Source organism: Manacus vitellinus, unplaced genomic scaffold (genome assembly GCF_001715985.3).
Source record: "Manacus vitellinus isolate BGI_N305 unplaced genomic scaffold, ASM171598v3 scaffold_5_pilon, whole genome shotgun sequence".
In the NCBI taxonomy this organism is placed as follows: Eukaryota; Metazoa; Chordata; class Aves; order Passeriformes; family Pipridae; genus Manacus; species Manacus vitellinus.
Window position 1 is genome coordinate 35939097 of NW_021940682.1, and position 21230 is coordinate 35960326.

A 21230-nucleotide genomic window follows, 5' to 3' on the forward strand; every position below is an offset into this window, starting at 1 on the left:
CAATTGACTAATTGTTTTCAGGTTTTCCAAAGCACTGGCAGTGCTTGAACTTTAGCCTTTAACCAGAGACAGAGTGAGACGGATACAAAAAATATATTACTACAACCCCTTGTAACTGCAGCACTGTAGTGAACAAAACTAGTCTTATATGTTGGTGAGATGTGAGTAGTCTTTGTGTTTAAAATTGTTTGCCTATTAAAAGAAAAAAAAAACCAAAAGGCTGGAGAAGGGGTAATAGCGATATTCCTGCAAAAAAAGCATGGGGAAAATAGTAAGTGAAGTAAACTTTTATAGTTCACTGCAGCAGTCATTTACTTTTGTTCTTTCATGGTAAAATGAAAGAAATTCACTTGCTTTCAGAAGGTATGACTATAAGCAATATACTTGAGTAAATAGACCTTCAGCTTCATTGATACAACGCTGTCTAGAAATGTTTTATGAAATAAAGAATGAAGTTATTTAATAAAGTTACTTAATATGAAAGAGACTGGGGAATTTTTTTTTAAATAAAAACTTACAAAGTGTCCAGGAAATGGACAAGAGGATGTGCTACACTTTGCAAATACTGGATAATTAATTCCCATATCAGATAGTCGAGAGTTAAAAATTACAAATTCTCTTAGGTTAACTTTGAAAGTGCAAGGTCATAAGAACACTGTAAAGGCTGTGTGTAGTGGCAGAAGGGTGAGTGCCAAGACCGTTTGAGAAAGAGGGAAGGTGTTTTTGTGTAACTAGTTGTGGAGAAGGAGGAAGAAATGTATAATGAGTGCTTGGCTCCGGATTAAGAAAGAGAGGGGTCACCGGTGACATTAATTTTTGCCTAGTTATCACAACTAAATTGTTAAGTTTTTCTTTCTGACGGATTATTGGTTGCAATTACAAGCTAACCTTAACAGCTCTACTGCGGGATAAACACCAGGAACTTGCTTTCACTTTTAAATTTGTGAACAGGCTTAACCATGACATTCTAGGTCTACAGGGATTCTGGAAGTCTGAAAATCAAGGAACTACCAAGTACTTGTCCTCAGTATCAAAAAGGCAGAACAGTATTAGCATGGTTAAACATAATGGATTACAATAAAATTTTTGATCTTTATTACTTCTTGTCTGTGTTTTATGTGCAAAAAAAGCATTTAAATAAGGTTGTTTTCCAGAGAGGGAAGAAAGGTTCTTGGCTTGCAGGTAAAATTACTGTGCTGTAACTGTAAATTTTATTGATGCAGGGAGCTGAATCGCAACAAAATTAAAAAAATAGATGGGCTTACTTTCCAAGGACTTCCAGCTTTGAAATCATTAAAGCTGCAGAGAAATGGAGTTACGAGGCTCATGGATGGTGCTTTCTGGGGATTGACCAACATGGAAGTCTTGTAAGTATCAAACTTCTGCTGGGAGGTTCTGCTGATAACATATTAAGTAGAATTGCACAAAATTAATAGAATTTCCTGGTAAAATTTAGAGATGTCTTTGAATTAAATTGTTCTGGTGTGGTTTGAAAAACAGCAGTCAGTAGTCAGTGTGTAGGGCAGCACATTCTGAATGCATGTATACAATTTTAGATGTAAATAGAGGCTGCAGCTATCTAGCCAGTGTCATGAAGTCAGATGTGGACCTGTGGCAAAGCATGCCCGCTGCTGAGTTTCTGAACCTTATGTCTTTTGTCTGTTTGTGTGTGTTTGTAGGCAGCTGGACCATAACAACTTAACAGAGGTAACCAAAGGCTGGCTTTATGGCTTGCTGATGCTGCAGCAACTCCATCTCAGTCAAAATGCCATCAGCAGGATCAGTCCTGATGCCTGGGAATTTTGCCAAAAACTCAGTGAGCTGTGAGTAGCTTTATTCTATTCCAGTTTTGAAAGCCGGGTACATGTCAAAACATGAGCTTCTTACTACTGATCTGTGAATTTTTCATAACAGGGTTTCCAAGGTGACAACAACTTTTCTGTATTAGAGAGTTATATTTTGTTGAAAGAAGTTGTAGTCAACTGTGACTGCTTTATTTCACTGTGGGAGTTGTACGAAAGCTGTAGCAGTCACTTTCAAATGAAAGAAATTCATTCTGCAGTAATTTGTGAATTGTTTGAAACAATGCACAAGTGGTGTGGTCAAAAATGGTGTAGTAGTTTTGTGATAACTTTAAGGGGAAAAGATGTGCTCCTCCCAAAAATTCACCTGGGTTGATCTGAGTTAAATAAGCACTGCAGTTGAACATTAAAATGCTTTTTTTCCCCCTTAAATTTGCAGAGATTTGACATTCAATCAATTAGCAAGGTTAGATGATTCAAGCTTCATTGGTTTAAGCGTGCTGGTTGGACTATACATTGGAAACAACAAAGTAAATTACATTGCTGATTGTGCCTTCAGGGGACTTTCCAGTCTACAGATTTTGTAAGTTGACAAACTCAATTTGTAAGGTTAAAAACCTTAAGAAAAACCCTCAGCATTTATAGTTAGTTCTTTTCCTTGTGAAATATACAAGAACCTTTTGTTACCTTCCCCTTATCAGCGTATGTTTCTCTTACAGTATAATTTATTTTCAGAATAGTTGGGAAAGGGAGGAGTTCGTCTTTTGTTAAGGCTGTGCACAATGGATTGTGGTAATTATTATATGAATTTTCAGTAGCATTATTATGGGAAAGACCTGTCTCCATTTGAAGGCAGTGAGCAGCACTGCTACCCACAGCTTTAGGGATCTGAATCATAGTTGTGTCTTAAATAAATCAACATTTTCCCTCATAGTACAAATAAGAAGACAAAACTCAAACTGTGTATTACTATGGATGCTGATGCTTATCTTGACTGGACAATTGCTCTAAGCATTTGAGCTTGTTTTGAAATAGCATTTCTTAAAGGAAGGGGAAGAACAAAGTAAACTAATCTAAATATATTCTACTTTGTTAAAATTGTCCCACTGCGTACAATTGACCCATCTGTTGGCCAGATGAGCAAAATGATTGCCTTTCCCTCTAGGTTTTTAAAAGGATGCTAACACTTTACTTCCAGGGGTTTGCTCACATACTGATACTTTGGGGGTCTAGCACAGATGCATTTCAAAGAGATGTGTGCTATGTTTTTTTAAGAATACAGGGAGTTGTAGATCATAAAGGGAGGAAGTCAGAGAATTTAGAGTTGTCTAGCAATTGTTAGGCTTTTCCTCCCAGATTTTTCTTTCTCCTCTAGTCCTACCCTCTTGATTCTTTGCTGACACACCACTCTGTACACAAATCTCTAATCTCTTTATCCTTCATAGATAACTGAATGTTGTGGATGTTTTGGGTGTTAATTCTATGGGTGTTAATACTATGAACTTAAAAAGACATGAATGTGTTTTGGGCATGATCCCCTCCCCTCCTGTGATGCTCCTTCTCTTATAATAGTCCTGTATCTGAATAACCTTGGAGGGGAATGTGGGTTTGTTTGCTAATGATTCTGAAAACTTTTGAGTTTGTGATCTTTTTAACTATCAATCGGAAAAGTACTAAGAATCAGTCTCTCAGTAAAAATTGAAATAGTTAGTCAGGAAAAGTTTCTCTTAAAAAAACACAAAAAATGACTAAACAAAAAAACAACCTACCAGAAAGCTATTTTAGAATTTTTTTTTTAATAAAATGTGCTGTCAAAGAATTATATACCTTGTTCTTTTTAATAGCTTTTGTGGTTTGATTTCCCCATCCCTCTTAAACAGGGATCTGAAAAACAATGAAATATCCTGGACTATTGAAGATATGAATGGTGCTTTCTCTGGCCTAGATAAACTTAGGAAGCTGTGAGTATTGCTACGATATTTGTATATCATCATTCCTTAAAAAAATTAGCTTAGCTTGTGTGTGTTTCAGGGTACAAGCCCAACACTTAATGATGTTATGTTTTCCATAGCTGAGATGATTTTTTTCTATATAAGATGTTCCTTTTATATAAAAGAAACTTCAGATTTTTCAAGTCAAACTAATCTGAAATATTTTAATTATTATTACTATTTCTGGAAATATTTATCAAAGAATGAGGCTTTCCCATAATACGAAATAATAAATATATCCTATGACAAAGGCATAGTGACAGAGATAGTATTTGATAAAGTAATGCAGCATCCAATGGAAGTGGCTTCATTTCATTGAGATTTTCAAATGCAGATCTATGAAATAAAAAGATATTTATATGTATATATTTAGAATAATGCATGTCACTTAACTGTACACCTTAAATGTCTTCTAAAATTATGGTAAAATCTAGATATTTATTCAAGGTAAATAAATTAATATCTTTTAGATTTGAGAGATTTTACTGCGTTGGAGATGGCTTAATAGTGAATATTAGTCACAGTTTGGAAACAAATGCCAAATGCACAATTATTCAGCTCAGAAATAATCTTGATTTAATTTCATCTTCTTTGCATTATGTGCTTAAATTTTTTAGGATGCTCCAAGGAAACAGGATTAGATCCATTACAAAGAAAGCATTTTCTGGTTTGGATGCACTTGAACACTTGTAAGTAGTAGAAACTGACATTTAACCCAAAATTGGAAAAAAATAATTTTGATACTGATTGAAATAAAAATGGGACTAATAAGCTTTACTTGTGACTTTGGATGAAATACAATTATCATGGTTGCTACTGTGATCTTCAGAAGGTTCTTCAGTTTTGGAGTTATGCTGAGTATTTTGGAATTAATGCAAAAAGTGTTGTATATTAAGCGTGCTATAAAACTCCTTAACTGTGTCTCGTTCACTTTAGAGCTTGAGGATCCTTTGTATATCACTAGAATAGCAATCTATTCCTTGAGTCTTAAATATATTCAGTTTAATAAATTACTGCTTTCCTCTAATGTTATTTTTCTTTTGTTTTCCTAGAGATCTAAGTAACAATGCAATTATGTCAGTTCAAGGAAATGCATTTTCACAAATGAAGAAACTCAAAGAATTGTAAGTTTCTATCAAAAGACATCACCTCTATTAAATATATATATATATAAATATATAAATAAAAGCCTTGTAAGATGTCACCTAATGCAGTGATAAAGTTGTGCTGTAATCTATCTGAAGTCACATAAAAAGTTTGTCAGTGTTTTGGGTTCTTTTATTTTTTATATGATGGGTGTATTTAAGTGAGAGAGTGTGGGATAGGAGGCATTTGTTTTCTGCTACATTTGGTGTCTATAAAAAGTCCTTATTTTAAATTGACTGGTCTCTGATGGGTTTTAAATAAGGAAGACTTTGATGTAATATGCTATAAGATCAGCAGTGCTATCATTGAGCTAAAGCTTACTGGACCAGTGAAATACAGTGCTGCAATTCTTTTGTAAAGACCTGGTTGTCAGTGCTTGTAATTGGGTCCTTCTGTCCTATAATAGCAAAGGGACAGATCTTCAGAGAAGTTGTGAAGCGGTCACTGGGAAAAATGTATTCTTCTAGTGAGGATTTTCTTTTTGTCCTCTTACCATTTTTTTCTATTGATCGATATGGAACAACATTGTCACTGCTCCCTGTGTTTTAAGTGCAGCTAATTCTTCCTCTTGCATATATATCGTGTCTCCTCTATTATTATCGGCATTCTCTAGTCAAACCTGTTACCCTGAACTGCTCTGTAGATAATCTGTCAACAAACTAAAGAATAACAAAAAGATGCTGCTCTCATGAGTAGAAACTGCTTGAAGCTCATCTGGAGCTTTTCATTTGTGTTCTTCAGACTCCTGTCGAGTATCATTGGGAGCTGACTCTCTGTTCATCTTACAGAATTACTCCATGTTGAGTGCCATAGAGAAAGTAGCAAGGAACCTTGCATATTTCATAGACTCAGAGAACAGCCCAGCTTGGAAGATACCGAAAAGGGTCATCTGGTCCTACCTTTCCTTGAAAAGGGCGGCTAGATGAGGTTATCTAGAACCATGTCCAGTTGTGTCTTGAAAGCCTCCAGTCCTGGGCACTCCACCATGTCACATGTTGTTCCAGTGTATGATTGTTCACACTGTAAAATATTTTTTTCTTGTATCTAGACAATATTTGGTTCATTTGAAATTCAGTTGAATGTTACCCATATTGTGCTGTAGCTGCTCTAGAAAACAGAAGCCACGGTTCTACCCGTAGCCAGGGTTTTTCTACCTTTCCTCTTCCTTGAGTTGGACCTGGTTGTATTGCTTGATTAGTTTGCTGAACTCGCTCAGCCAGCTTCAAGGCAGTTGCTAGTTTGGCACAGGAGAACTGGGAGCACAGTGCTGACAGTTAGGAATTGATACAGATGATTTAAAGAGTGATCAAATGTGATGGAAAGACAGGCTAACACTGCTCCAGGAGGTGTAAGATGCTGTAAGATACTAGACTGTAAACAACTTCAATGAAATAACTATTGAAGAGTTGTTGGTGTTGTTTTTCCTGTACTTTTCTTGAAACACCTGGTAGACATATTATGTCTGAGGAAGATACAGACAGATGGTAGAAAGTAGTTTCCCACAAGTGAGATTATTTAGTATAACTTCATATCTGATAGTTTTATTCTGAGACTCTAGAGGAAAATAATATGACAGATACCTACCTACTTCATCAGGATAGCAAAAAAACTGTGGTTTGTGTGCTCATAAAAATAACAAGAATGAGTCTAAAACTTAAGTGAAAGATGACCTGTTTCATCTCAATGTAAACTGGTGAGCTGGCATCCCTAGGTTTTTATGCAGTGCTAATGTGAAAAAGAGCACAGAGGCACTCTTCCTTTTCTTCAAGAAAAAAAAATTAAGAATTACTATGTCTTCATTTATCTTTAAAACTGTATATCTCCCTGGATCCATAAATTATTTTTACTTTTCTTTCAAGAACAGGTGAGATTTGAAGAGAGGTATTTTACTACTGAATGTGGTTTTTTAATATGTTTTTTTAAGGGTGATTTTGAGTTTTCAGCCAAAACCGAGAACTCTTTCTGCTTGAACTCCTGATTCTAGATGCTTACCAGAATATTTCTTTGCTTTTTTATTTTTTCACTGTGTGAGTGTAGATATTCCCACAGGTTAGGTAAGTTCTGCACAAGTTATTTCAACAAGTTACTATTCTGTCTTCCCACTCCCCTTTTTAAATATCTTCGCCAAGATAAATTCTGACTGAAAGGGAAATGAGAGAATGAAGCTGTCTCAGATGTTGACTTCCACAGTGCCTGCCTTCTGCACTGTTCTCCTGCATGTCCATTCCATGTGTCCTACTGCTGACTGTCCTTTTGTACCTGATACAGCACAAATATGCCTGTTTGCCTGTACTCATATTTGTAGCAGAAGCTGGGAGTTCAGGATAACGTGTCTGTTTTGTAGAATGTAGGAGTCACTACAATAGTGTCACTACACCTGAGCTGAACAATATTGCTGTCTTTTCTCTTGTGATACATGTGTTTAGCCTCAAAATTTATTTTGTTACTAATGTGTGCTCATATAGATGTGTAATACAAATAGAAAAAAACAAACAAATTGACTTTGAGTGTAACTGCTTTCTCTCAGGCACTTCAACACATCGAGTCTCTTGTGTGACTGCCAGTTAAAATGGCTACCACAGTGGATGTCAGAGAACAGCTTCCAGAGCTTTGTAAATGCCAGTTGTGCCCATCCTCAGCTGCTAAAAGGGAGAAGTATTTTTGCTGTCAGCCTGGATGGGTTTGTCTGTGGTAAGTATAGCCTCTATTTCTCATTCCATAGAAAAATTTTGCTGTATGCTTAGTTTTTGTTGTAGTTTCTTCGATATGTTTTGATTTCTATAATAAAATGGAGAGGATTTGATATTTATTAACATTTTTTCCTGTTCCCAAACTGTGATGTAGATACTCAAAACTTGTAGTTTTGTACAAGTTGGGGAGTGACAGTCTTTTGGCTTTTATTTTATGTACAGCTTGCTTACATAGTACGTAGCATAATGTACAAGGGAAGGCTCAATAGTTCATGGTGGTATATGTGTATGCCTCCATTTACACTGTTGATATTTTGTATTACCAGACAGTAAATGCTAGTAAAATATTTTTACTTGAGAATTTGAGGTGATAGTATCTGCCTTAAAAATCAAAGTTTTCTGTGTGTGTTTAGTAGCATTCATTATTCACCTGTATGTTGTGTTCTCTATTTAAAGCAAAGTGAAACTAAGCATTCAGAGTAAAGATGTGTGTTTAGGTACTCTGATACATAAAGTGGGAACTGCAAAAATATTAGGAAATTAAAAGCTAACTGGATTTCATGTATTTTTGTTGAATACATTTTTTTTTACTAAAAAGGAGTCAAACTTTGTATTCTTCGTAGACAAAACAGTAACTATCTTCTCAATAATTTTCCTCTCATAACAAATATAACTACTTAATTTTTACTGTTGCTGCTCATATCCTTTTTTCAGTGGGAAAGCAGGTACGGAGTATAAAATAGTATACAAAAATGTTGTTTTCTCTCTTTCTATTAGCAGTCAAATATTTAATAAATAATGAGTAGGTGCTGGCTACTGCTGAAAAGGAGAAGTTGACAGTGCAGAAAATTACAGATTACTTAGTGGTTAAAGGAGTATATATGAAGTATACATCCTTATTTATGAGAAACTCATTCTGTCAAAAAATTAAATTGGGAATTTAAATATATAACTTTTATTTGTTAAACCAGGGGCTTTAACAAATTGTGACCTTTCTTTTAGCTGCTGAATACCGTTTTTAATTAATTCATTTCAAACCCTTTAAGATGTATTAGCAAAAGGGAATGTACTAATAGTTGTTATATTTAATACTTAACGTAATTGTCATGCAGAAGTAACTAAAATCTCTTAATACAATCAAATAAGTGATTCACTTAAATCTTTAAAGTGTACCATCACTAGACATTTGGGTGTACACACCTTGCCTTACGAGTTTACAATGACTGCTTTTGCTTTTATAGAATTTTTAAGAGAAGTGTATTGACTCCTGAGTGAAATTAAAATGTGGGTATAAATGTGTGTCTCTGTGATACATTCATCCAAATACACATTCAAATAGTTCTTTTCTTCCGGTGTGTTCTTCTGTATTCTGTACTGTATGCTTATTTGAGTGACCTTTTTATCCCCCCCTTCCTGTCAAATAATTAAGATTGAAATATATTCTCCCGTCCTCTCACAGGGCTAATTTAAGTATTTACAGTGCTTTACTTTAGTTATCTCTGTGCAAAGTCAGTGAAAGTATCAACTTAATTTTCAAATTGTATAGTTTGTCATGGAGGACTTAAGGCATGGGTATGAGGCATGAAAAACAAATGGCCTTGGAGATTCTTAAGGTCCTTGCTTAGAGTCCCAGATTCGCGTTGCCCTGTCACTGGAGCACAGCTTCAGACCCGCGTGTCTTTTGCAGGCAGCTCAAGGCTCGGCTATCTGCACATCTTATTTTCTTTTGTAACACACAGCGTGAAAGTTCTTTTAAGAAGTAACACTTTGACCTTGGTATGTGATTCCCAAACAAATGAGATGTAAGGAGACAAGGGGCTAGATAAAAATGGACTCTTGTGCAGGGAAGAGTATTTGGGGCACAGGCCTTTTCCTGCAGTTCCTGTGAAGTTTTTCAGGAGATTGGAGACATCTTGAAAAATGGGAATATGCTAAGGCTTTTGCTTTTGGGAGACCAGGCATCTAATTGCCCACTGCTTTTATACATGCAGTGTACATACAATTGAATAAATAATTCAGAAGGCAATAAATTCTGTAAACTCACAGCATGTCACTTTGAAGGTAACTTTTCAATGGTAAGGAGACCTCAAGAAATTAATGTCTTGAAGTTCTTGTGTGCTGTCCTGCTTAAGGGATCTTTATCCTTTTTGGACCAAACAGCCACAAATCACTGAAACACTGGCTTTTGTACACGATTTCTTGTTTATGGGTTTGGGTAAAACCCTTGACTATAACTTACAGTTTCTGACGGCAGAGGAACTGTACTTTCAATAAAGAAAAACCCGCAACAGCCTCAGGTGTTATAAATATGAAGGGTAGGCTTCTTGACTGATGTTTGGAATAGTTCTTATGGATGTCAGGGGGTAGTTCTTCCATCTTTAGGGCTGCTATTAAACAAACTATACACGTAGTCTGATTTTAAATGTGCTTTTTTTTCAACGAGAGATGACTTGGCACAATAAACTCATAAAATATGGCATCTTCAATGTGCTAAGGCTAGTGAAGTTTAAAACTAAAGCATTGTGTATCCATTTTATAAACAGTTATCTGACTCCTCTCTCAAACCTATAAAACAAGGCTTACAAACTCTTTCTGAAAAGAGTCCTCAGGCCTCACCTTTATTTTTTTTTTTCTCTTGCCCTGTGTTACTTTTTCTCCCTTCTGTGCAGATGATTTTCCTAAACCGCAGATCACCGTACAGCCAGAAACCCAGTCAGCAATCAAAGGCTCCAATTTGAGTTTTGTGTGTTCGGCAGCCAGCAGCAGTGATTCCCCAATGACTTTTGCATGGAAGAAAGACAATGAATTACTGCAAGATGCTGAAATGGAGAATTATGCACACCTCCGGGCACAGGGCGGTGAAGTGATGGAGTACACTACCATTCTTCGACTGCGCAATGTTGAGTTCAGTAATGAAGGGAAATACCAGTGTGTTATTTCAAATCACTTTGGTTCATCTTACTCTGTGAAAGCCAAACTTACAGTAAACAGTAAGTATGTTACTTTTTGCTTGTGGCCTTAAAAGTAGAATGATTTTAATCAAGATACGTAAACACAGTTTTTCCATTCTCATCATCTGCATCTTTTAAGAGATCCCTTAATATGCTGAGATTATTTCTTAAAATACATCTACTTCTAAGATCAGACCATTCAGCTTTACATCTGGTCCCATTGTGTTGAAGCATATTATAGGAAAAAACAAGTAACAAGATTCATAGTAAATCTTATAGACAAATTCTACATCTGCAAGATGGAAAAAACATTAATCCTGTCTTCACAGGAGGTAAGTGTATGCTTTGTTTCAAGGTGCTGTGGAAAGGTCATGTAGGAGGCTGTTTGCAGAAATGAGATTTGGATCTAGGGGGTCTCACATACTTCGCAGTTCCCTCCGTTTCTCTCTGCTGGATACTGATAAATTTAGGTTGTGTGCTTCTCTGGCATTTTTAGGCCAACAAAGGGTGTTAAGAAAATGTTGTGCAAAAAAGAAAACATATGTTTCATGTATTCATTTTGGTATCACTAACTTTTCTTTAGTGCTGCCTTCATTTACAAAGATCCCCATGGACTTAACCATTCGAGCTGGAGCAATGGCACGTTTGGAATGTGCTGCAATTGGGCATCCTGTCCCACAGATTGCTTGGCAGAAAGATGGTGGAACAGATTTTCCTGCAGCGCGCAAGAGGCGCATGCATGTCATGCCTGAAGATGATGTATTCTTTATTGTTGATGTAAAGATTGAGGACACAGGTGTTTATAGCTGTACAGCTCAAAACACTGCTGGAAGCATTTCAGCTAATGCAACATTAACAGTACTAGGTAAGATATTGGCAATCCTTAATAGCGTAATCACTATTGTGATGCAAAATAATAAAAGTTAGTTTTGTTTCTCAGTGTCTTCACAGCTCATATGCCAGGGGGGAGTAGGGCAAAGGGGCTTCTATTTGCATTCAGAGACAGTAGATTTTGTTTAACTTTTGATTTTGTTACATTTTGTTAACCATTTTTATTCTAGTTCTCTGCAACCTTAAGCATGTATGATTTGGCCTTTTTGCCTTCTGAGGTAATCAAACATTTAGGTCTGATCAGTTGACAAGTAAATTGTAGGCTCTAAAGTCAGAGTCCTTGAGTTTTTTCTGAAAATCAGAGTAAGCTTCATTAGGCCTTACTGATGCATTTAATTTAGCTTTTCCTCTTGAGCTCTGAAGGAAAGGGACATGTTCTCATTTTTGCAAGGTCATTTAGGATATAAGGCTTGTGCTTTCTTTTCAGAAACACCATCATTTTTGCGGCCTTTGATGGATCGAACTGTAACAAAAGGGGAAACTGCAGTCTTGCAGTGTATTGCTGGTGGTAGTCCTCCACCCCGACTGAACTGGACTAAGGATGACAGCCCTCTCGTGGTAACAGAAAGACATTTCTTTGCTGCAGGCAATCAGTTACTAATTATTGTGGATACAGATGTAGAAGATGCTGGAAAGTACACCTGTGAAATGTCTAATACGCTTGGGACAGAACGTGGCAACATCCGTCTTAATGTAATTCCTACTCCCACTTGTGATTCTCCTCAAAATGTTGCCCCATCACTTGATGATGATGGATGGGCCACAGTTGGCATTGTGATCATAGCTGTGGTTTGCTGTGTGGTGGGCACTTCCTTGGTGTGGGTAATCATCATCTACCACACAAGAAGGAGGAATGAAGATTGCAGCATCACAAATACAGGTGTGTAAACTGAAGGTTTGCCTTGGAAAGGAAAAAAATGTTTGTGGTTGCTTTGCAAAGACTTTATTGTAGGAACATTTGAGTGCTTTGACTCAGAAGAGCGAATTACTTGTTACTTTCAGTGCTTTGCTGACAAATTTATAAGTACTTCTACAAGCTGAAGTATGCTGATGGCTTTTGTATGTGTTTTGCATCCCCGCAGATGAAACAAATTTGCCTGCTGACATTCCCAGTTACCTGTCATCCCAGGGGACACTAGCTGAAAGGCAGGATGGATATGGCTCATCTGAAAATGGCAGTCATCATCAGTTCCTCACCTCTTCTGTGGGAGGGTATTTCTTGCAGCAGAGAGACAGTAATGGTAGGTATAAAATGCTAAGCAGATTTTCTATGTTGCTTGAGTAGCTGTAGTTTTGCTATTGTCTTTCTGACTAGTAGAAATAACACTAAAGAAGCGTCTTTACTGAAGTTTGAGGATGTGAAATTTATTGCTTAATATTGCTTCAAAAAGATAATAACAGGAACTCGGATCTTTTCATCCAAATAACGTTATGGCTTTTATTAAATTATGAAGTTTTTCTCTAATCTCAAGGGTAAATTTAAACTGATGATCACATTTCCAAAAGAAGTGTCCAAAGCAACAGCTTGTCTTCAGCTCTTACAGCTTGAAAAGGATCCTTTAATGGAATGTAGGCCTACGTGATAATACCAGTGTAACTTTAGTTTAACTCTTTAAACTTGCCAGTTAGAAAAGTCATTAGGGTCAGAGTCAAGAGATTTAAAGTGACTGCAAGTTACCTTATGCTGCAGTACTTGGTATTTATACATCTGGCACCTGAAAATCTAGTGCAACATACCTGCATTAGGGAGGAAAAGGCACTTTGCTGGGAAGAGGTAGGGATTGAGATACAATCGGGAGTTGGAACAGGTGGCAATGAAGTGGTGGTGAGATAGTGCTACAATTGTAGGGTAGTGAGAGGAGCAGCCTCTTTGTGGGTCAAGAACCACAGACCATGTCCACACCTTCAGGAACATTTTACCTGAAAATCTCTATAGCTGTTCAAGCAGCCAGTGACTCCTTCAGATTCTTCCACCCAGGACTTTTGTGTTGACAGTCTGGGCTCCAAAAGGTATCTGTGAGACAGAGCATAACCTGGCTTCCAGTGCTTTAGAAGTCGTCCCTGGCTTTGATCCCTGTGATGGGTTTGGTTTTGTTATTTAGGGGTTGTATCATGAAGCAAAGTGTGACACATTCTCTGTTAAGCTAATTAATTGAACACTTACTGGAATTAGAATTCTCATCAAAAGGTTAGGTTGAACCTAATCAAGCTCTAAAATACACTATGAAATGCAGTTGAACACATGGGATTCTTAAGAAACTGTAAGCCAAAGATTCAGAAAAGATTTTATACTGACATGTCAATTTTATTTTTAAGGCATTTGCCATCTAGATAACAGCAGTGAAACAGACATGGAGGGTGTTGCAGATCCATTCCTATGCCACTATCTGGGGACTTCAGGGACTTTGTATTTAAAAGGAAACACATATAGTTCTGATGCATTTGAAGCATATAATGCAAGTAAGTTGGCAGGGGGGAAGTTTTAGTCCTAATTCAGTCTTGTGTTATGATGAATCTGTATGAAAACAATTTTTCATTTTCTTTAGGTTGCAGCCCTGACCAAAGAACAGCATGCTTGGATCCTTATGACTCTGGATATTTAAGGAAAAAGGAATGCTATCAATACTTGCCTCCACTGGATGATCCCTTTGACCAGTGTGTTGGCATTATCGGGATGCAGGCTGCAAGTAGCAGATTGATTAATTCTGTTTATACTCAAAATGAAGGAACTGGATTAAAAAGCAAGTCTCTGAACTTGGACACATTTGATTTAAACAGAAGTTTGGAACCCTCATCTGTTATGAGTAACAGCACTTTCATGGGTATGTTCTAGCTGTTGTTTTTTATTCAAACTTACTGTCTTGCTTCCTCCTTACAACACTAAGCAAAACTGATTTCTCAGCTTTTTCTTTCCCAAATGTTTTAAGCTGAGGAACAGAGGAGTGGTTATAGTAACACTGTGTGATGAGAATATTTAGGTTACTGGGATGTCTTAATAGCTCACACTTACACGAAAGTTTCATCAGTGATGTGATTCTTATCTTCTGTCTTAATATAGATGGCAAATTTCTGTAAATGTTAGGATACATGACAGACAAAAGGTATGCAAGGTCTCAGGAGGGCTCAGGGCAGGTGGGGAGACTTGAACTTGTATAAGTATGTATCATGTAACATAGGGAACCAGAATTATTTACCCTTCAAAGTAAGGCACTATATAAAAATGCTCTCTCTACCCCCCTTTGTCCTTTTCTCATGGTTTGTATGACAAAAAGAGTTCCCAAAGTTTAGTTCAGGGTTTACAGTTTTAATCCAGATTGCAGGAAGAAGTAGGGGGGAAGGAGAAAAGCTTTACCTTTGAAGCTTCTTAAGTTTTGGATATTGGTTGGGCTGTTTGGTTTAAAATGCATATAAAACCACATACTGCTCTCATCCTTGTGATATCTTTACACCAAGCACAGCCCTGGTACTGTGGATTGTTTCCCGGCTGGTGTGTCAGCATTGGCTGATCAAGGCCTGGGTCTGATGGCTCTGCAAGGGGACCTGGGGGAATGCACATCACTGGGCTCTTTGTTCTCAGGGGGTGGGGAGGGAGGCACAACCTCTGAAGTTTTCCCCCTTGGAAAAGAAAGCCAGATGTTTGAACTATAAAATGTTGCAGATGCCAGGACATCTGGCAGAGGCCCTGCGACTACACGTGGCCAGCCCCCTGGCTGCCTGCCACTATTACTGTGGTGGGACTGTGTGGATAGGGCTCCTGCAGGAAGTAGTTCAGCTGTACATTGGTATACCCTGGAGTTAATGCCATATCAAGGGCACATAGTCCTCTTTTTGCCCTAAAAATCCATACAGAGCTACTCTTTTCGTCAGTTCTCTTAGGCTACTACCCCACTTAAGTTGCATCATCACTGCCTTGGATGCTTTTTAATCATTAGCGCTCTTGCCTCAAAGAACCTATGGCTAGATCTCGGAGGTGGTGGCTGTGGAAGAAGTTGTGATAGATTTCTTGTCCTTAGTTGTGAATCCACTTTTTTAGCATTGTCTTCAAATTCAACTCCCCTTTTGCTTATACAGTCACAATGAAGAAGACAACTGGAATTAACTTTACTGTCAATGCATGAATCAGGAAGTTCATAGCTTGGATTTTGGTTTTTAAGATAGGACTCATTTGTAGCTTTGCTGTTGTGAGGAACATCCTTTCATATTGTATTAGGTTAAAATTGCTCTACAAATCATTGATGCAAATGTGGATCTTGTCCAATTCCATTTTTAGTAACTTCTCAGATGACAGTTTTACTTGAAACCCTTGCTTCTAGCCCCTAAGCAAAAGCAAAAGTGTGGTGGTTTGGGTTCAAAATTTATTAAAGATAGTAGTGTTAAGTTATTAATAAAAACTCAAGTTCTTCAAAATCAGCCTGTGGCATGTTTTCCTCTAAAAATAAGTCCTTTGAGTGTCTCTTACAGACGCTGATTTGCGATAGCTGTATCAATGAAAAAAGAGAAGGCCCTTCTTGCAGAGGTGTTGATGCTAATTATTTTCTGACTAGTAAATCCAGATAATTATTTATAAGATTGAACTGAAATGCTGAATTCTTGTTGGGTTACAACTGTTCTCTTTGTCCACAAATGGCTAGATGATCAGTTATGAATGGAGCATGTGGCTAGCTGGACTTTTATTATTAATGAGACATGCTAGCCAGAAAAAGATTTCTTTAGCATTTGGATTGCACTGTGGGATGATGTTGCATAACGCAATACAGGTCAGGAGTTAAATTTTTTTAAAAACCTGTTTTATTTTTTCTGAACTACATGGCAGATGGTATGTGCCATTCGTTCACTGAAGAACAAAACAGGGAGACTGCTGTGACCTTTGCATTGGAAAGTGTCTTGTGTTTGCAGTTTGGTCTGTGTTCCCACCTCCTCCCTCACCACCCTCTCCAAATTAAAATGGGTATGGAAGTAGTCATGAAAACAAAAGAAAGAAAGTTGTGGGTGGCTATACAAGTGCTTTGGAAATGTTTTTAATGTCTCAGGTGGCAGAGTCTTGCTTTATGCTTGTGATCACATCGATGTTTTCTTTTAAGGGGTAAAACAACAGTGAAGTAAAATTTCACTATGGTGAACTTTTTCTGTCAATCTTTGGCTTGCATTCCAACATGCAGCCCTTGGTGAGGCACAAAGCTGTTAGCATCGGTATTTCTGTACTCACTCTTTTACTGTCTTTCAGGAACATTTGGAAAGCCTTTATGGAGGCCTCAGCTGGACACTCTTTCAAGTTGTAGGCAGCCAACAAATTGCCAACCGAAAACCTCCCATAATAATCATCATGCCTCACTGGACTTTGATGCAGAGGCAGATGAAGAGGGAAAGGAAAGGACAGATTCTAGAGGAGAAAATAGCTTTTATACTTGCCAACAGTCATTTGAAAACTTTAGGACTTCATCTTTCCAATCCTGTGATTTGGATACATAGCTTTTTTTGGACTTGCTATTGATTTCTGGAACCAAGAAATACTTTGACATACTACTACCTCAGTATGAAACTTTATTTAAAAAGAGACTAAGGAAAAGAAGAAGGAAAGAAAGAAACCACATGATGCTATGAATTCTGAAGAAAAAAATGTATTTTTATTCCAATAAAGCATAATTGCCAAAGTGCTCTTCATTTGTTGTACTGAAAAAACATTCCTTAAAAAATACTATATTTGTAATTATTTTATAGCTTTTTTAATGCAAATATATTTTGTAAATTAATGGTGTAAATAATACAGCACATGTATTTCTATGTCAGACTTCATTTTATTGAAATAAGCAGTAAGCATTCTAATTTTTTATTGCTACTTGTACCTTCTTACAAATGGAAACTCCATGCTGTTTGCAGGTATCATGCATCTTATTTGCACATTACTTTTAATAAAATCTGCTGCTGTGTGGTCTCTGACCCACATTAGTGTATGAAGAATGAACAGTGTGAATTACGTTTCTAGACAGTGTTTTCTGATGCATGTTTGCACCTTTGTTTGACCTAAACTTGTACCTTTAGATTTACTGTGTAAAATATGTTCATCTTCAAAGAGTTGGTGTGGTCCTGCCATGGCTGCTGGAAAAGTGGCTTGAAGCTATTTCAACCAAAATAAGTATGCGAGTCTTTTCCACTTAGCGAATTTCCACTGTGCGCACACGCTCCCAGTTTTCATGCACACAAGGCTGTAGTACTGCCAGTTTTTCCATGCCTGTGTTGTAGTGTGCCTGCATTTGTTGGAGGATATACACAGTAGATGCACAAATTCATATCAAGCTATTCAGTAGAAGAAGAAAAAAGGCACTATATATCTGCCTGGTAACACTGCATTTTTCTGAGCGGGTTAGTGTTCAGTGTTTGCCAAATATGCCATGCATGCCTGAGTCTTTGCTTTCCCATACCCTTTCTCCCTCCTTTTTTGCTTCTACGACCATTCCATGCCCAATATGAGAAGGTAATCCAAGTACAAGATAATGTTTACTTTGGTTTAATTTGTGTTTCTGTTCCTTACTTGGCTGCCTTTCTCTGGTTGTAAATGAGATCTGTGCTTTATTTAATTGCTCGGCCAAGTTGAACAATTGAATTCTTGCTGGATTATATTTGCAGTAATGAACACAATATCTTCAACTCTAAGAAGTTGGAGAAAGAGGATTGCTTATTATAACATAGTAATTAAAACTTAGTGAAAACACTCTATTTTGGTTTTCTGTGTACAGATACCTACTATTTTAAAAATCTGTGAATCTTGTTGTCATCACTTCATTAGAACAGTGAGATTCTAAAGTGGTTACTATAGGAGATTGGCTTTTTAAATCTGCCTGCTTTGAAGGTGCAAACTTACATGGTTGCCAGATATCTTCTTTTAAACTAAATTAAATGCAGCTGTTAAAGTAGGCCATCACAGGCATCATGGCTAAAGCTCGAGCAAAGATTTCATTGCCTAGTGTAGCTGAGTTAAGGGCTTTTAGTTGTAGCCAGAAACCTGGTACCCAGATTGCAATGCAATTTCCCTTTACTTTAGGCACCAGTATTAGAGACAGGAAGTTAATCCATCCTTGGTCGCTGGTGGTCTAAGTGTACAGAATGGATTTTGCATGCTTTAGTTGATCATATTGCCAGATTTTTTGACTTATTGTTAATTTGTCTTCATTGCTGCCAGATGTGCTGATGTGCTGACAGACATTGATATGGGTATTTGATTATAATTAAGTGCATTTGAAAGAGATAATTTTTCATGAGTTAAACAAAAGCTATAAGTCAATAAGGCAAGAAATCTTAAATTTTATTCACTCGATAGCTCTCCTTTTGCTCCTCCTCAACCCCCTCCCCCCTGACCCCATTTTTAGGGAGAGAAGAGCTGGGGGCTGTAATAAGCTTGTGTATGTAACCAAACATTGCCTTTTTGACATATTAAAAAGCAACAAAGTTATAAACGGTAAGTACATTTTTCATTCCAGAGTTAATGTTTATCCTTAATAACCCATCATAAAAAACAAGCCTTAAATTTATTTTCTGCAGGGGGGGAGGGTTGAGAAAAATGGCAATGCCATTTATTACTTTTTCATCTTCCTTGAAAAGATCCTAATCTTCCAAAGGCTTGGATCTCTGTACCTAAATAAATGTTCAGGGTCAATGAATTTTAAATGCTTTCTATCAAATTTCATTTAGCAACCTAAACATACAAATGACTTAAACTTTTATTTGATGCCTTAAGTACCCATAAATGGAAGTGAAAGCTCAAAAGTCCTCTTTTCTGCCAGCCAGTTTTTGTGTTTAATTAATGGATTGTGCTTAAATAGAGTGGTAATCTGTAAATTTCAAGATAGTTGCAATATCTTAATAGTTCTTTTAAGGCCACTGATGTAACCAAACATCTGTTTTAAAGGCTTGCAAGTTCACTTGCCTTCGTTCTCTTCCCCCCCCCCCCCTTTCTTTTTCCCCTCTGAAGATTCAGATGTTAGGGAGTTGGATGTTTACACAACTGAAAGCTAAATTTTAAGTTGATGTGATGGGAAAATAAGTTGCAGCCAACAGTATCTTATACTGCATCTCAGAGTCTTAGAATGAGAAACAAGTGTTGCTGAATGACAGACATTTTGCAGTTTCATGACCAGCAGCAATTGAAATCTTGTCATGGACTCAAAACTTGTAGAATGTTCTTTAAAGGCAGTATGCTCTTAATGCTTTACACAACAGAATGTTTTGCTTGTTGAACTCATGCAAGCAACTGCTGAGGTATAGTTTCTGCAAACCCTGAATAATAATTTTAAAAATTTCAGATAAATAGAGTTACTCATTTACCAGAATCTCTCTGGAGCAAGCATTTCAAAACAGTAACCTAAATGGTGTGCATAACACTGGTGGATACCTGCATGCTGGAGGCTGTTACTATTTCAAAGACAAAACCTTACAGAGTGCTACAGTATTTCAGCACCAAATGCTTTAATTTAGAGCTCTTTACTTCAGTGTAAATGGATCTTGACAAATGGCAAAGAGCTAGGCCCAAAGTTTCTGCCAGAGAATATTGCCACTTCTCCAACCGAGGACTCGTTAGTGTCACCAAACATTTCAGTTTCAGGGATCTCTTGAACACTTAAACCTTATTCCTTGAGCTGCTTCAAAGAAGCTTAAAACTAAGAGGTATATTTGCGCTGCAAAAATTTGTGTTCTGCCAGCCTTACAGACCAGGACCATAACTGTGGATTGTGTTGCTTTTTTGAATATAAATATAAGTAGAAATTGTACTAGCTACTTGTAAGACTTCTTGTTGCAGATGTGATACATCTCAGAGAATTACACTTACAGATTTTTGCCTTTTTTTCTCACTTTGTGTATTGCTTTGTCATAGAGAACGTGACTGACTACTTGGATATCAGTTTACCAGCCTTATGTAATTATTTTATTAAGAAAATAAGGGGAGAAAAGAGCCTCAGCCTGTTTAGTGAACGGAAGAAGCCAATGTATAACAAGATGCAGTTCTTGTATGTAACCATTTTACTCCAGTGAAGAACTTACTAGATACCTTACTTTATTATGTTTCAGGGAAGTGTTACTTATATAGCAGTGAATAAAAGCAATAGTATCTTTACTCACTAATGTGTGGCAAAAGGTGCTTCTCATGGTTTTTGTGCTAAAGTATTTAGAGGTCAGTAGTTCCACTGAAATAACATATGTGCACACCCTATCACTTACCAAAAGGCACATGTAGCCTCTCCTGTTTCCCAGGCTGCTCTTTTTCTCAGCTCAGTACTGCTCCCATGTCCTCAGGGGACCTTCTTTGATAACCTACACTATTCTGCTTCTAGTTTCTCTGCTTGTCCTATCACTATGGTGTCAGGCTAGGACAAATGGATTTGGTTTACAGAGTATAGTGCAGTTGCAGGCAGTAAGGAGAGGTTGGATGCTAGAAGAGAGAAGGGGAATTGTGGGAAGACAGGCTAGCCACAGCATTAGGAAGATTTTGGTACAAATGTGCAGTAAATTCATAATTGAGGAGGCAGAAATAAAATATCTACAATCAAATATGTGCATTCTTGTCCTCTTTACAATGCTTTTTGTATATTTAATTCCACTCATCTTCTGCTTTAAAATGCCAGAAGCAGCTGTGCACCAAAGAGCACATCATCTGGAGAGTTACGCCTTACTGCATCTAAAATGTCCTTTTCTGTAGGCAAGAAACAAGATCCATTTGTTATTCTGTGTTTGTGTTCAAGTCTAAATATTGCTGGTGCAGTGCATAGT

At 37.1% G+C, this 21230-nt stretch overlaps 1 protein-coding gene across 1 annotated transcript in view; it reads left to right on the plus strand.

Moving 5' to 3' along the window:
• The window catches only part of LRIG3 (leucine rich repeats and immunoglobulin like domains 3), a 38021-nt gene extending 20889 nt beyond the window's left edge, over positions 1–17132 (plus strand). The window contains exons 6-19 of the mRNA XM_018080167.2: positions 1224–1367; positions 1680–1823; positions 2242–2385; positions 3683–3763; positions 4411–4482; positions 4846–4917; positions 7467–7630; positions 10299–10619; positions 11164–11445; positions 11899–12351; positions 12554–12712; positions 13788–13931; positions 14018–14293; positions 16696–17132. Of these exons, the coding sequence (XP_017935656.1) occupies positions 1224–1367; positions 1680–1823; positions 2242–2385; positions 3683–3763; positions 4411–4482; positions 4846–4917; positions 7467–7630; positions 10299–10619; positions 11164–11445; positions 11899–12351; positions 12554–12712; positions 13788–13931; positions 14018–14293; positions 16696–16940 (2701 nt within the window). The 3' untranslated portion in view covers positions 16941–17132. The remainder of the gene's footprint in view (positions 1–1223; positions 1368–1679; positions 1824–2241; positions 2386–3682; positions 3764–4410; positions 4483–4845; positions 4918–7466; positions 7631–10298; positions 10620–11163; positions 11446–11898; positions 12352–12553; positions 12713–13787; positions 13932–14017; positions 14294–16695) is intronic.
• The last annotated feature ends 4098 nt before the right edge of the window (positions 17133–21230 follow it).